The sequence below is a fragment of the Dendropsophus ebraccatus genome, chromosome 6, assembly GCF_027789765.1.
Source record: "Dendropsophus ebraccatus isolate aDenEbr1 chromosome 6, aDenEbr1.pat, whole genome shotgun sequence".
NCBI lineage: Eukaryota > Metazoa > Chordata > Amphibia > Anura > Hylidae > Dendropsophus > Dendropsophus ebraccatus.
Genome location: NC_091459.1, coordinates 151661970 through 151679015, shown reverse-complemented (window position 1 = coordinate 151679015; position 17046 = coordinate 151661970). Strand labels below are relative to the sequence as shown.

Genomic DNA, 17046 nt, shown 5'->3' with positions numbered 1-17046 from the left:
ATATAATATTACCGCTCTATAAAGCTTTGGTGCGGCCCCATTTGGAGTATGCCGTCCAGTTTTGTAACCCGATTCATAAAAAGGATGTTCTAGAGCTGGAGAGGGTACAAAGACGGGCAACTAAACTAATAAGGGGAATGGAGCATCTTAGTTATGAGGAGAGATTAAAAGAATTACATTTGTTTAGTCTGGAGAAGAGACGTTTAAGGGGAGATATGATTAACTTATTTAAATATATAAATGGCCCCTACAAGAGATATGGGGAAAAGATGTTCCAGGTAAAACCCCCTCAAAGGACAAGAGGGCACTGCCTCCGCCTGGAGAAAAAAAGGTTCAATCTCCGGAGGCGACAAGCCTTCTTTACCATGAGAACTGTGAATCTGTGGAACAGTCTACCACAGGATCTGGTCACAGCAAAAACAGTAGAGGGCTTCAAAACAGGGCTAGACAAGTTCTTAGACCAAAATAATATAGATGCATATGTATAGAACATATCACCCCTCCCCCTTCCCTGTATCCATCCCCTCCTTGGTTGAACTTGATGGACATGTGTCTTTTTTCAACCGTATTAACTATGTAACTATGTAACTATGTTATTCATTGATGTCCCAGATATCTGAGAGCTGAAAAAGATGAATTTTGTGAATATCTCTGAATTTACAGTGATGAAGCATTTCCACACGTGACTGCCTTTATTGTAGGCTCTTAGCTGAGGGATCCTCGGGTATTTAGTGGAGGCTCTTGGCTGAGGGATCCTCGGGTATTTAGTGGAGGCTTTTAGCTGAGGGATCCTCGGGTATTTAGTGGAGGCTCTTAGCTGAGGGATCCTCGGGTATTTAGTGGAGGCTCTTAGCTGAGGGATCCTCGGGTATTTAGTGGAGGCTCTTAGCTGAGGGATCCTCGGGTATTTAGTGGAGGCTTTTAGCTGAGGGATCCTCGGGTATTTAGTGGAGGCTCTTAGCTGAGGGATCCTCGGGTATTTAGTGGAGGCTCTTAGCTGAGGGATCCTCGGGTATTTAGTGGAGGCTCTTAGCTGAGGGATCCTCGGGTATTTAGTGGAGGCTTTTAGCTGAGGGATCCTCGGGTATTTAGTGGAGGCTCTTAGCTGAGGGATCCTCGGGTATTTAGTGGAGGCTTTTAGCTGAGGGATCCTCGGGTATTTAGTGGAGGCTTTTAGCTGAGGGATCCTCGGGTATTTAGTGGAGGCTCTTAGCTGAGGGATCCTCGGGTATTTAGTGGAGGCTTTTAGCTGAGGGATCCTCGGGTATTTAGTGGAGGCTCTTATGGTCCTTTTACACTGAGTGATAATTCACCCAATCGATCGTTTAACGATTTTGAAGTAACAATGTGTTTTTTATAACGATCAGACAGAATGATAGATCGTTTGAAAAAAATCGTTATTGTGATCGTTTTAAGATCGCTTAAGCCCATCTCACACATAGGGTAAATCGTTGAAAGACTGTTTACACAAAGCGATCTGTGAATTTTTGCCAACGACGATTTGAGAACTTGTTGAAAGATCAAAATGAACGATTTCTCGCTCGTCGTTTGATCGTTTGCTGTGTTTACATGAGCCGATTATTGCTCAAATGCGATCGTTATGGCGAAAATTCAAACGATAATAGTCCGTGTAAAAGCACCATTAGGTGAGGGAACCTCAAGTGTATGTGTAGGCTCTTAGCGGGAGATTTTTGGCTGCGGGAACCTCGGGTGTTTAGTGTAGGCTCTTAGCGGGAGATTTTTGGCTGAGGGATCCTCGGGTGTTTAGTGTAGGCTCTTGGCTGAGGGAACCTCGGGTGTTTAGGCTTTTAGCTGAGGGAACCTCGGGTGTTTAGTTTAGGCTCTTAGCTGAGGGAACCTCGGGTGTTTAGTTTAGGCTCTTAGCTGAGGGAACCTCGGGTGTTTAGTTTAGGCTCTTAGCGGGAGATTTTTGGCTGAGGGATCCTCGGGTGTTTAGTGTAGGCTCTTATGAGATTTTTGGCTGAGGGATCCTCAGGTGTTTAGTTTAGGCTCTTTATCTCTAATAGTTATCTCTAATAACTGATGACCAAACAATTGTTCAGCTGTCGGTTATATCTTCCGTCTGGCCCCCCAGCCTCCCATGCACAGAAAGGTTTGGCATAGCTGAGCAATCCTGTGTTATCTATGGGCAGGGGTGAGCGGCAATCAGGGAGCTCTTGCTGTGGCTTCTCTCTTACAAATGGTCAAGCGGTGATTTTCCATTACGCCCGACCCTATCTCTATCATCTGTCAGTGGACAGTCAGAAGAGCCACCCCCCCAACTTACATGAGAGCCTGAATAAAAGACACCCTTCTAAATTTAATCCTGGTGGTTTATCTTAAGTAATACACTGGCTATACTCACGAATAGAGAAGCCAGAAAATATCTCGAGAAATAGGAAATTGAGATAAACTTGTAGCAGAAAGATGGAAGAAAAGCCTGGAGAAGGAAGGATGAAGACTGATAGCGTAGCATATTATTGTGTGAGTAGTGGTATACTGTGTATGAAGATGGTCACTGGTAGTGATTGATGATGTTACCGTGGATAAATGGAGCAGAATGATGGGAAGAGACCAGTATGGAGCAGAGGAAGAGGTCCAGATCTGAAGCAAACCACATCTTCTGTCACACGTGGTGGAGGCAGTGTTTGACATGGACATGTATGGTACCAGTGGAGCAGGTCACTGGTGGTTAATGGTGATGTCACTGCAGGTAGATGAAGAAGGATGATAGGAAGAAGGCAGAGAGGAGGAAGGGGTCCGGATCCAAAGCATGGTACATTGTTTTTCACGCCACATGGGGGAGGTATAGATGGAGAATGACCCAAAACAGATAAAAGCAAAGATATAAAGTCTTCATCAATAGCCAAATAATTGACAAGCAACTAAGCATCAAGATGAAACAGATGGCAACACAAGCATAGGAGCAGTGAGTGTATGAAGATGGAGGGACCAATGGCACCAGTGCCTAACTGCTTGATGCAACAGCCTGATGTTTAACCTCATTCCTGTATAATTCCGTAATGGTAGGACTTATCGAAAGACTGTAACAAGGTGTATGATCAGGGTACCCTCAGCTATTTCCTGGTAGTAATGGCTCGTTTTTTGGTGAGTTGGCTTGGCTACAGGTCATGTTTAAGGCTGATCATCATGGATTTAATCCACTTCCATTGTGGAGGAGTACAGAGGAGAAATTATGTTAGATGCTTCAGGACATCCATGTACCGGGGTCCAGTGAGTTTGTAGAGTCCCAACATTCTTTGATTATGAAGGTTGTATAGTAAACCAGATTGATTGTTCTGCACCGTGACTTTACATCACAGCAGCTGTACTCTGAGGTAGTGAGATTTGTGACATCTGGTCATAAATTTTGTAGGAGAGGGTGTTCTATTCCAAAGACCGTTGTTGGACCTCAGTACAGGGAAAGGCTAAGGATCCGTTCCCTGTAAATACAGAAGGGACGGATAGTCTGAATGATTGTAGACAAGGCACCTCCTGGGATTGGGGCCCCTGAGCCCTTAGTCTACCATTGCAGGTGTAGAGTTTGAGAAGTTTTTGAGGCCATTCTTGGTAATGTTCCTGAGCTCATCACATTGTTGGAGTACTGCACTCACAAACTGTGAAAAGACACGATTCATGTACGGCTGGTTATTTGGAAAGAAGCCTTCTAGGAAGCCAATGTGCCCACCATGAGCAGGGACCAGCAGGGCCACAGAAGGATGGGACGAAGCTTCATCCAGAGGAATGCCTGTCATAAGGTAGAAGATATTGGAGAAATGAGTACAGTATATCAAGTAAAGCCGAACCCAGAGATATAGGACGCCCCACCATACCAGCAGGGTCAAGATCATGGTTACCCAATATATAAAGGATGTTTCTGATTTCATCATCAGGGACAGAGCCGGGTATTACCCATGACATGAAGGACTCTCTCTCTGATATGATCAGCATTACATCAGGGGCAGACAACCATATTACCCATAACATGGACCGTCCTTATGAATGGTGGTAAATCATAGATCTCCGCTTTGTTCTTCATGGACAACATTAAGGAAACGCCTGATTGATCTCCAAGAAGAATCGGAACTGATCAGCTATAAAATTACTCATCTATAATGTATTACCAATTGACTGTTCTACCAGGATAAATGGATTCAGTATCAGAGAGCAGTACCTTGCGTCTTGTCCGTACTCCAAACTATGTCTAATACAATTGTGATAACAGGATGGGCTGGTATTAAGGGGACAGGAGAAGGGGTGTCCCCGTTAATATAGAGAGACTCTGCACAACACTTTAAAGTTGCTTGTGAAAATAATTTAAAGACGCAGTCAGGGTATTGCGAATGATGACCGTCATCAGATTAAGATTGCTGTAGTGTAAATCATTGAAGGAAACAACTGTGGCAGCTATGTTCATGACCGAAACATCATACGTAAAATAAACTTCACAAGCAACTTTAAACTGTTATGCGGAGTACCTCTCCCTATACAATTGAGATTAGGGTATGTGTACGCTGAGGAAAATAGGAAATAGGCGGAAATCTCGCACGGAATCTCCGCCATGGACTTTGCTTGGAATTCCACCTGCCTCAGTGTGTTAGTGTTAAGTATAGGGCACCTTAGCTCTCCGCTGAAAGAATGGACAAGTGGAGTCCGTGGCGGGGATGCCGTATGGGATTTCTGCCTATTTTACTCAGTGTGCACGCACCTTTAGGCTATGTTCACACGATGTATATTTCTGTAAAACCACGGCTGTGATTATTACGAAAATATACGTTACTTTGGCGTCTATGGGATCCCGGCCGGAGCGTATACACATAGTATACACTCCGGCCGGGATCCCTAGCGGCGAAGCAAACAAATGACATGTCAGTTTTCTGCAGTCGCTATTCATTAAATAGCGGCCGCAAAAAACCCTGTCAGTGCACGCAGTGGAGCAAGCAGCTCTGATGCAGGCGCGCACGGATGCGCCTGCATCAGAACTCTGACGGGCTAAAGATCATCCAGCCGTTCGGTGACCTGGCTGGTCTCATACACAGTCTGAACATAGCCTTAGAGTGTAAGCTCCTGGGGTGATAAAGCTATGGGGTACACATCTTCGGCTACTTGAGGACACACCTTCACTTGGAGAGAAAGGGTCATCTGCGGCATTGACGCACAACATGGGTGTCGTGATCTTCTGCAGTTTGTCATGAGGACTGCCGGCACGGTAATAATCATCACATGAGGCAAAACCAAACGCAATGGTTGTATATCGCTCATCAAACTCCCGAATGGAGCGAGCCTGGAAAAACAAAGAACAAAAGCCCAGATTTATCATGGCTTTTATGTTGTTGTTTTTTGTGAACATACTCTATTTGTTCTTGTTTTTCTGAAGTAGTGGGATTTATAAATGATGATTCATCAGGAGAATGTTTTGTCTGTAATTATAGTGCTTGAAAAATCCCTATATTGTTATCCGTCTTCTTCTTCTTCTGTTTCTTCCAGCCATTTTTCTGCGCGTTATACAGGCCGAACCGCGTTGCGCACAGACTCCGTTCAAACTGCGTTTCGAAGCCCTTGGCGGTTACAGGTGTGCTATCTATTTTTCGTTTAAAGACCCCGAATTTCCCATAGAAAATAATGGCCCATTGGAAATAATGGCCACACTCTAAACGCTAACAACCAATCACAGCACATATGCAAATAGCTGAAATATAGCAGCCAATAGAAATTCTAAGGTCTTGTCAGGCAATGTATCACAACATCCACACAGTCACATGTCCACTATTGGCCAATAGAAGGTGTAATATATGGAAGGTCCTTAACAATTTTGTCTCCCTGACATGAGTAAGATTGTCATGGTAACCGAGCTATGATCTTTACCATTATAAGTAGCAGAGTTCAGTCAGTAAAATAGCAGAGCTGAGGCAGCCATGTAGCAGGGACAGGACCCAAGTCGCTCTTAAAGGGATCCATGGTGCTCTTAAATGGACCCAGGTCGCTCTTAAAGGGACGGGACCCAAGTCGCTCTTAAAGGGACGGGACCCATGTCGGTCTTAAAGGGACAGTACCCAAGCTGCTCTTAAAGGGACCCAAGTCACTTACCGGGACGGGACGCATGTTGCTTTTAAAGGGACCCAAGTCGCTCTTAAAAGGACGGGACCCAAGTCACTCTTAAAGGGATGGGACGCATGTTGCTCTTAAAGGGACCCAAGTCGCTCCAAAAGGTACGGGACCCATGTCACTCTTAAAGGGACCCATGTCGCTCTTAAAGGGACGGGACCCAAGTCGCTCTTACAGGGACCCAAGTCGCTCTTACAGGGATGGGACGCATGTTGCTCTTAAAGGGACCCAAGTCACTCCAAAAGGTACCGGACCCATGTCGCTCTTAAAGGGACCCAGGTCGCTCTTAACCCTTCGGCGACCCTGGACGTACCAGTACATCCAGGGCCGCCTCCATGTGTTCAGAGCGGGCCCGGGACCGCGGCTATTAGCGGGCACAGTCCGATCGGCATACCCGCTAATAAAGTAATCGGATGCAGCTGTCAAGGTTGACAGCTGCATCCGATTACTTGAATGCAGCCATCCCTGGTGTCTAGAGGGGCGATCCACACATCTTACTGCGTCCGGGGTCTGCGCCGTAATGGCGCTGATCCCGGTTTGGCACTCGATTGCTTCCGGCTGCAGTAGCCGGAAGCAATCAATGTTCCTATCTCATCGATCTATGCAGCATATCTATGCAGCATGGATCTCAATGAGAGATCAGTGCACTTATACTAGAAGTCCCCCAGGGGGAATAACCCTAACCCCAGGGGGGAATAACCCTAACCCCAGGGGAGTGTCTAGTATGAGTGTAAAAGAAAGAAAAAGTTATCAATAAAAAGCCCCCTCCCCTAATATAAGTGTGAATCACCCCCCTTTCCCCATGTTATAAATAAAGAAATAAACATGTTTGCTATCGCCACGTGCATAATCGCCCAAACAATTAATCACATTCCTGATCTCGCACGGTAAACTGCACAAGCGCAAAAAAATCCCAAAGTGCAAAATTGCGCATTTTTGGTCGCATCACATCCAGAAAAATTGTAATAAAAAGCGATCAAAAAGTCGTATATGCGCAATCAAGGTACCGATAGAAAGATCACACCATGGCGCAAAACATGACACCTCACACAGCCCCATAGAGCAAAGGATAAAAGCGCTATAAGCCTGGGAATGGAGCGATTGTAAGGAACATATATTTGGTAACAATGGTTTGAATTTTTTACAGGCCATCAAATACAAGAAAAGTTATACATGTTATATATCGTCGTAATCGTAACGACTTGAGGAACATATATAACAAGTCGGTTTTACCCCAGGGCGAATGGCGTAAAAATGAAAAACCCCCAAATAAAAGAAATGCTTTTTTTTTCAATTTCACCACACATTGAATTTTTTCTTTCTTCTGCAGTGTACTTAATGAAAAAATTCATCCTGTCATTGAAAAGTACAATTAGTGGCGCAAAAAAGCTAGAATTATTATTCACCGATAATTCACTTTTCATGAGTCCATCATGACAGCACCACATGGAGGATGTTACCCTTGACCTAACAGGAACAGGGAATACAGAGAGAGGTTAAAAGGGCACTCCTCCAATCCCACCTCAGTGTTATTATAACGAAACCAAAGGATCAACAACACAATAGGGAGGGAATTATAAGGGTGCTGTCATGATGGACTCATGAAAAGTGAATTATCGGTGAGTAATAATTCTAGCTTTAAACATCATCCACATGACAGCACCACATGGAGACATACCAACTTAGACTCTAAGGGCGGGACCACAGCTTGTAGCACCTTTCTCCCGAAAGCCATGTCTATGGAAGTACCCACATCCAGCCGATAATGCCTGAAGAAGGTGTGGGGCGAGGACCAGGTAGCAGCTTTGCAGATCTGTTCTAGAGAGGCTGCTGATTTGGCTGCCCATGAGACTGCAGTGGCTCTGGTGGAATGGGCCTTGAGACCCGATGGGGCTTCTTTTCCTTTGCCTATATATGACTCGCATATAGCCGACTTAATCCAACATGCTATAGAACCCTTGGAAGCCTTCTTACCCTTGTTAGGGCCCTGAAATTGGACAAGAAGATTTTCATCTTTTCTCCAAGGCTTCGTAGTTTCTAGGTATTGTAAGATTGCGCGTCTGACGTCTAGGTGATGAAAAGACTCTTCCTTCTAATTTTTTGGGTTATCACAAAATGAGGGAATTATAATGTCTTGAGACCTATGAAAATTGGTTACAACTTTAGGAAGGAAAACAGGATTTAATTTGAAAACAATTCTATCATCTAGGATAGTGCAATATGGTTGCATGATGGATAGAGCCTGAATTTCTCCCACTCTTCTTGCCGTAGTTATGGCAACAAGGAAAGCGGTCTTAATAGTTAGGAATTTTAAAGAAATTTCATTGATTCAAATGGCCTGTCTGAAAGTCCTAATAGAACCGTATTTAAGTCCCACGGGGGTGCTAGGTTTTTAATCTTTGGCTTGATTCTAGATACCGCTTTAAAGAATCTTTTTATCCATTGGTGATCTGCAATTCTGGTATCGTAGATGCACCCCAGAGCAGAGACTTGAACCTTTAAGGTACTTAAAGAGAGACCCTTGTCTAGTCCGGCTTGTAGGAAGTCTAGTATTCTGGGAATATCTGGTTGAGTCAGATCAGGAGGAGGGTCGCCGTACCAGGAACAGAACTTCTTCCATTGCTTAAGATAAATGGCAGATGTTACACCCTTTTTACTTTTTAGCAGAGTATCGACTACTCTTGAGATAATCCCCTGGCCGTGAGGATGGACTTCTCAGTAACCAAGCAGTTAGGTGTAGGTTCTGAAGGTCTGGATGAAGAAGAGGTCCCTGGGACAGGAGATCCGACTGGAGAGGAAGAAGAATGGGATCTTGCACTTTCAGGAATGACAGAAGACTGAACCAGCTCCTTTTGAGCCAATGAGGGGCTATAAATATATATGTGTCGTTGCTGGCCCGGATCTTCTGTAGGGCTCTTGGAATAAGAGGTAGAGGAGGGAAGGCATAGGCCAATTGGAAATTCCAATCCTGCTGGAGAGCTTCCAGTCCCGTCGGACGATCTAGTGGATTTAGACTGAAGAACATGTTGGTCTTCCTGTTGCTTCTTGTGGCGAATAAGTCCACCTAAGGCAAACCCCATTCTTCTACTAGTTGATAAAATATCTGGGAATTTAGCTCCCATTCCCCAGGGTGGATTGTTCTGCGACTTAAGAAATCCGCTAGCCTGTTGTCCACTCCTCTCAGATGCACTGCTGAAATAGATTTTACCTTCTTCTCTGCCCAAGAGAAAATCTTGTTGGATAGGAGCTGCAGAAGCTTGCATCTTGTACCCCCTTGGTGACGAAGGTAGGCTACCACTGTTGAGTTGTCGGAATAAATCTTCACATTGCTGCCGAGAAGATTTTCCGCTATCTTCAGGGTTTCCCATACTGCGGCCAATTCTCTGAAGTTGGAGGATTGAAGACTCACTTCCTCTGTCCAGCGACCCTGAAATTGGAAACCTTGTATGTGGGATCCCCAGCCTGATTGGCTGGCGTCCGTTGTTACCGGAATTACCGGATCCAGGTTCCATGGGCATCCCTTCTGTAGATTTGGTTTCCTCAACCACCAAAGGAGAGAGTTCTTTACCTTTGTCGAAATGAACATGCGTTTGTCCAATCACAGAGGGGACCGATTCCAAACCCGAAGTATGTCGGCTTGAAGGACACTGGTATGATGTTGGCACCATGGTACTGCAGGGATTGTTGCCGTCATAGATCCCAAAAAGGACATAGCTTTCTGGATTGAAGTGGACTTTTTCTTCCTGAAAGAGGAAATGTTCGCAATTAATGTATTCACCTTCTCCTGGGGTAGAAAGGTTTTCTGCTGGCTTGAGTCCAAGATCATCCCTAGAAATTTTTTCCTGCAGGATGGTGTCAGATCTGACTTATCTGTAATGTAGAAATTGTCGTTTGGACATGCAAGGAAAGAAGGGATGGAGATGGTGCGATTAAGAGCAGATCGTCCAGATATGGAACAATAGTCACTCCCTGTGTCCTTAGGTGTGCCACTACTTCCAACATTACTTTCGTGAATAGCCAAGGGGCTGATGAAATTCCGAAAGGTAGTGCCTGAAACTGATAGTGAAGTGTCTGATGCTGTGTCTGAACTGCAAACCTTAGATATTTTTGGTGAGCAGGGTGAAAGGGTATGTGGAAGTAGCCATCTTTGAGATCTAATGTTGCCATAGATGCCTCCTGATGGATAAGTGGAATGGTAGTCTTTATTGTTTCCATCTTGAATTTTTTGTATTTGAGAAAATTGTTTAGGGGTTTGAAATTTATAATTGTTCTGTGAGTCCCATTGGGTTTGGAAACTAGGAAGAGGGTTGAGTAGTGGTAGTGACCCAGACCGATCTCCTCTTGAGGAACAGGTAGGATGGCAGCCAAAGTTAGCAGTTCCTGAACCCCTTTCAACAGACGACTCATCAGGGTATTTGAAGTGAAGTGGGTTATACAAAATTTTGAGGGGGGAAGGTAGGAGAAGTCTATTAAATACCCACTGTTCAAGATGTTTAGAATGAACTGATTGTCTGTGATCTTCTCCCATTGATTGTGGAAATGAGAGAGTCTTCCCCCCACCCTGCAGTTGTCACTTACTTTTTCCCTCGGAGGTGGGATTGAGCAGGAAACCCTTTCCACGTCCTCCTTTAGGATAGGACCATCTTCCTCCTTTACCTTTACTTCAATATTCTTCCTTCTTTTGGGTATATGGGGTATAGCGACGAAAAGGCTTCTTGCTTTTTTTCCTGTTTGGGTACAGGAAAATCCTTCTTCTTGTCTGCCGCTTTCTCTAGGATTTCATCCAAAAAAGAACCAAAAAGCAGATAACCTTCAAAGGGGGTTTGACATAATTTAATTTTAGATATAGCATCACCCTGCCAATGCTTCAGCCATAAGGCTCTTCTAATAGTGTTGGATAAAGCTTAGGATCTAGCAGCCATCCTAATGGATTCAGTAGATGCATCTGCTAAAAAACTGGTTGCCAATTTAAGCATGGCAATGGTCTTTAATATGTCCTCCCGAGAGGTAGTAGTACCTTCTAGGTGACCTTCTAGTTGTTCCAACCATATAAAGAGAGCTCTGAATACATTAGTAGCGGCAATGTTAGGGTTAATAATAGCTGCTGCTGATTCCCAATTCTTTCTAAGTAGGCCTTCCATCTTTCTATCCATAGCATTTTTAAGCTGAGAGGCATCTTCGAAAGGAAGAGAAATCTTTTTTACCATCTTTGAAACCTGAACATCAACCTTGGGAATGCTAGACCATAGTTCAGTTTCTTTATCATCAAATATCATTCTATTAGAAAACTCTTTAGGAGTAAATAATCTCTTTTCGGGTTCTTTCGAGATCTTTAATGTTTTCATGAATGGGAAAAACCTTCTTTTTCTTAGGCTTAAGGCCCCCAAACATGGCATCCTGAATGGACATAGGCTGTTCAGAATCATCAAACCCCATAACGCTCCTAATAGCTTTAATCAGTGTTTCTGAATCCTCAGAGGAAAAGTAGAATTTTCCCGACTCTTTGCTAGGGGAAGGCTCCACAGGGATTACACCCTCCTCAGAGGGTTCCTTTTCCTCTTCAGATTCAGTATCAGAAATAACATATCTACGTTTTTTAGGTGGAGATTTTTTGGGAGCAGAGGTAGCAACAGAAGTAGAGGCGGCAGTGGAAGTAGTAGTAGAGGACAATTTAGACATGGAAGATTTAATCTCCTGGCGAATGACCTTACGCAATTCATCCGTAATGGATACACGAGTAGAAGGATTCAGCTTAGTCCAGCATACTTTGCATAATTGTTTAGCACAGTCCTCAGGCAATACAGCATTGCAGCCCACACACTTCTTGCCCTTTGTCTTTTTTGGTGTCTCCTTTTCTCCCTAAGAGAGAGAGAAGAAGAGGCCAAACTAATTAGGAAGCAGAATCAAAAGAAAAGATTGCCTTCCTTCATATGGTGAACCCCATGGGTTACTCACAGAACCAGCAGCAGCAACAGACTCGGCAGCCTCTCCAGTACCAGAGGAATCCATAGTGGCAGAGAGAGAGAGAAAGGAAACAATCTTACCCTTAAGTAGTCTGCCGGTGATTTGAATCTGGTGTCAAATCACCTGAAGCTGCTGATCCACTTCCGGTCTGCCGTGCGGTCCTAACGCCCGCTTTGGCGCCGAATTTAAACTTCCCCACTGCCGAGCCATGGACTGAGGAACTCGGCAGTGGGGAAGTTTAAATTCGGCGCCAAAGCGCCGTGCCGCAAACCCGGAAGTCCATTGCCGGGATCATACGCCGGGCGTCTGACGTCATTACGCGACGCACGCACCGTGTGTCTCAGTCCCAGGAGCACCCTCGGGCACGCATGTGAAGCGGCAGCATGGAGGTCCCCTGCATTAACCCCAGTCAAGCACCGCAGGGAGACCGGGACCACGAGGCATCCTACTAAGGGACGCGACACCGAGCCGAAGGCAGACCAAGCAGGGGGAACAGAGAGAGAAGCTCCGGACCGCTCCTTAAGGCTAACATCCCACCCATGACCCTGGCAGGATCACAGGTACTCTCTGTATTCCATTTGATCCTGACAGGAACAGGAAAACACTGAGGTGGGATTGGGGGAGTGCCCTTTTAACCTCTCTCTGTATTTCCTGTTCCTGTTAGGTCAAGGGTAACATCCTCCATGTGGTGCTGTCATGTGGACAATGTGTAAATAAGGGCTCATGTGGGTTTCTGGGTGAAAAAATGCAACTGCTATGGCCTTTTAAACACAAGGAGGAAAAAACGAAAACGCAAAAATTTTAATTGGCCCCGTCCTCTAAGGGTTAAAGAGACCCAGGTCGCTCTTAAAGGGACCCATTTCGCTCTTAAAGGGACCCAAGTCGCTCTTAAAGGGACCCAAGTCGCTCTTAAACGGACGGGACCCAAGTCGCTCTTAAAAGTGAACCAAGTCGCTCTTAAGTGTAAAATGGGTCCCTTTAAGAGCCACCCAGGTTGCTGATAAAGGGACCCATTCCGCTCTTAAAGGGACCCAAGTCGCTCTTAAAGGGACGCGACCAAGGGTTAAAGTTTTTCTTAAAAGGAAGTCACTGGTAAAGGGGCGCTTTGGAAGTCACCGGTAAAGGGGCGCTCTGGAAGTCACCGGTAAAGGTGGCGCTCTGGAAGTCACCGGTAAAGGGGCGTTCTGGAAGTCACCAGTAAAGGGGCGCTCTGGAAGTCACCAGGAAAGGGGCGCTCTGGAAGTCATCGGTAAAGGGGCGCTCTGGAGGTCACTGGTTAAGGGGCGCTCTGGAAGTCACCGGTAAAGGGGCGCTCTGGAAGTCACTGGTTAAGGGGCGCTCTGGAAGTCACCGGTAAAGGGGCTCTCTGGAAGTCACCGGTAAAGGGGCGCTCTGGAAGTCACCGGTAAAGGGGCGCTCTGGAAGTCACCGGTAAAGGGGCGCGCTGGAAGTCACCAGGAAAGGGGCGCTCTGGAAGTCACCGGTAAAGGGGCGCTCTGGAAGTCACCGGTAAAGGGGCGCTCTGGAAGTCACCGGTAAAGGGGCAGTCTGGAAGTCACTGGTTAAGGGGCACTCTTTTCAAGCACTGTATTTCCCTGGAAATGCAAATCTAGTTTTTTTTATTATTCACCTAAGTGAATGTGAAGCAGTTTTTTAGACTGTGCAGTTGTATGAAACTGATTTATTGTTGCTCAAAAGTTAAAAATTGTGCAAAATTTTTGCGCAGCCGTTCACTACCCCTGACCAAATGTAAAAATTTACACCTGTTTTGAGAAATATTGTGCAGGTGCACAAAGAATTAGTACACAATAGATAGATTTTACACAAAAGACCCCTGCAATAAAAGAAGGTGCACAGAAAAATGACTGATAAATTTACCCCAAAGTGTATTGTATTCTTCCTGGTGTCTCATCAGGTCGGGTCTTGTTGTCCTCCCACCTGAACTTAATGGGAAGTGGACTCTTACCGTATATTGCTGAATAGGGCTTCTTCATAAACAAGGAAATGCACTGCACATCTTGGTCCCTAAGGGTGGTATTACACGGGCCGATGGGGGCCAGATAATACCTGTAAACGAGCAGCAATCTGCTAGATCGCTGCTCGTTTACTGGACCTATTACACGGCCCGATAATCGTTAAACAAGGGTTGCAGGGACATCGTTACCAATGTCAGCCCTTGCTTAACTATATACATTACCTATCCACGTTCCAGGGCTGCTGCTGTGGCCTCTCAGCTGACAGGCCACTTAGCCAATCACAGGCCGGGACCGCCGCTAGAGCGTGCAGGACCCAAGAAGAAGACCGCAGGAGCAGCCCTGGAACGTGGATAGGTAATATATATCGTCAGTCGCCGGCCGCGCACTGCTATTAGACGTAGTGATGCGCGGTTGGCGTCCGACCAAAATAGGTCCAAACCTATATCAACGATCAGCCGATGATCGTTGTCATCGGCTGATCGTTGTATTTATTACATGGAGCGATAATTGGCCGAATCGACCCGATTCTATTATCGTTCCCTGTAATAGTACCCTAATAGGAGACTTCTGGTAAAGTACTTTGTGGAGATCCCACCAGTTCTTTCCGGATCTCTCAACCAGAGCAGCTGTCACTGTGAGATGGCGTTCCTCTGGACATCACCCTCACCAACAGTTCTTTACACAAGCCCAAATTCAATGAATCTAGCACATCCCTGCATGTACATACAGAGTAGTCAACCAGATATGTTGCAGACCTAAAAATTGTGAAGCTTCTTACCTGTAAGACTGAGTCCACATCCAGAACTTTCCCTATAACATCACGGAACCTGAAAGAGCAACAGACAACAGGAAGTGGGGGATGGGGAGAATGCACGACAGAAGACAGACATGGAGGACATGATGGAGAAGATGCTGATCAGGCATCTCTTACTTTCCCACTGTATTTCGTAGTGAGATGACCAAGGATTTATTGAATAGCCGATAATTTAGTGGCTGCTCCAAGGAGGCGGTGGACAGAAAGACGTTCCATGGGGTGGAGAAGACAAGGCCTGCACACAGCTGAGATCTGTGACCAATGGTGGCCAAATAGTTTAACAGCATCATCCTTAAAGGTAAGAAAAAAAATGACATTAATAAAAGGAGGTTACATGAGGTATGAGGAGGCGCAGGGTCAGTATCCAAGAAGGTTAGGACTAGGGTCAGTGTTGGTGATAACACTTAGGAATAGGATCAGTAATGACGATTAGGATTAGAATCAGTGTTGGTGGTAATGATTAGCAAGCTCATGATCCGATGACTGTAAGGAGCAGGTTCAGGGTTGGTGACAAAGATTTGGAGTAGGGTCAGGGTTGGAGTGAGGTCAGTATGGGTGACAAAAGTGAGGAATAAGGTCGAGAATGAAAGTTCGGGCCCTATTTCGCAATAATTGGGCAGCAAGTGCATTGTTAGCAATTTCTGTGCAGCCCTTGTAAAACAAACAAACAAAAACTCCTATGTACCTCTCTAAGCTCCCTACTGTCCTTCTAGCTTTGGCCCACTCCTGGCACTGTCTGAAGTCACAGGCTGCTTAGCCAATCATCGGGACAGTGCCGCGGCCTGATGTCTCCTGTGGACATCAGGTCCTCATACCCAAATTATGGGGGGACATTTATTAAAAGGCCTTTATAGGTGCAGATGGGCCCGATCTAAAAATATTTGCAAATGGTTTTTTCACAACTATTTTGTTTGCATTGTTTGCCCATCTACTGTACATCTCTTGCGCCAGAGGGACAGGCAGTGAGGACACGGCCTCTGCGTGCGCCGGATTTATAATTTTTCCATAGGAAAAATGTCAGTGAAATCGCTGCTAGTTTTGAGCTGGCATAGGTTTCATTTCTTTTCGCACCAATGGGCCCTGATGTGCACAGGATTTATTGCGCAAAAAGCGCAAGACTTAATAAATGTCCCCCATGGAGTCTAATTCTGACAGTTTGAGCATGGACACATGGATATTATTGGCTGCTGGAGGTAATTTTGCATGGCTCTGGCACTGTTCATCCTTGCACAAAGGTAGTATCTGCTCCATGCCCTGGACACTACGGCCCCCTCCTCCTGGTGTACTGGCCTGTCTCCTGGTATCTGCTCCATGCTCTGGACACTACGGCCCTATCCTCCTGGTGTACTGGCCTGTCTCCTGGTATCTGCTCCATGCTCTGGACACTACGGCCCCCTCCTCCTGGTGTACTGGCCTGTCTCCTGGTATCTGCTCCATGCTCTGGACACTACGGCCCCCTCCTCCTGGTGTACTGGCCTGTCTCCTGGTATCTGCTCCATGCCCTACACACTACAGCCCTATCCTCCTGGTTTACTGGCCTGTCTCCTGGTATCTGCTCCATGCTCTGGACACTATGGCCCTATCCTCCTGGTGTACTGGCCTGTCTCCTGGTATCTGCTCCATGCCCTACACACTACAGCCCCATCCTCCTGGTGTACTGGCCTGTCTCCTGGTATCTGCTCCATGCTCTGTATACTATGTCCTCCTCCATGTCTCCTGGTGTACTGGCCTGTCTCCTGGTATCTGCTCCATGCTCTGGACACTAGGGCCCCCTCCTCCTGGTGTACTGGCCTGTCTCCTGGTATCTGCTCCATGCTCTGGACACTAGGGCCCCATCCTCCTGGTGTACTGGCCTGTCTCCTGGTATCTGCTCCATGCTCTGGACACTATGGCCCTATCCTCCTGGTGTACTGGCCTGTCTCCTGGTATCTGCTCCATGCTCTGGACACTACGGCCCCCTCCTCCTGGTGTACTGGCCTGTCTCCTGGTATCTGCTCCATGCTCTGGACACTAGGGCCCCCTCCTCCTGGTGTACTGGCCTGTCTCCTGGTATCTGCTCCATGCTCTGGACACTAGGGCCCCATCCTCCTGGTGTACTGGCCTGTCTCCTGGTATCTGCTCCATGCTCTGGACACTACGGCCTCATCCTCCTGGTGTACTGGCCTGTCTCCTGGTATCTGCTCCATG

At 46.2% G+C, this 17046-nt stretch overlaps 1 protein-coding gene across 3 annotated transcripts in view; it reads right to left on the bottom strand.

The window, feature by feature from the left end:
* Positions 1 to 484: 484 nt before the first annotated feature.
* The window catches only part of ABHD1 (abhydrolase domain containing 1), a 90096-nt gene continuing 73534 nt past the window's right edge, over positions 485 to 17046 (bottom strand). For all 3 annotated transcript variants that reach the window (XM_069973295.1, XM_069973294.1, XM_069973296.1), the window contains 4 exons: positions 14977 to 15150; positions 14824 to 14872; positions 5119 to 5284; positions 485 to 3748 (listed from right to left, as the gene is read on the bottom strand). In XM_069973295.1, the coding sequence (XP_069829396.1) occupies positions 3519 to 3748; positions 5119 to 5284; positions 14824 to 14872; positions 14977 to 15150 (619 nt within the window). In that variant the 3' untranslated portion in view covers positions 485 to 3518. The remainder of the gene's footprint in view (positions 3749 to 5118; positions 5285 to 14823; positions 14873 to 14976; positions 15151 to 17046) is intronic.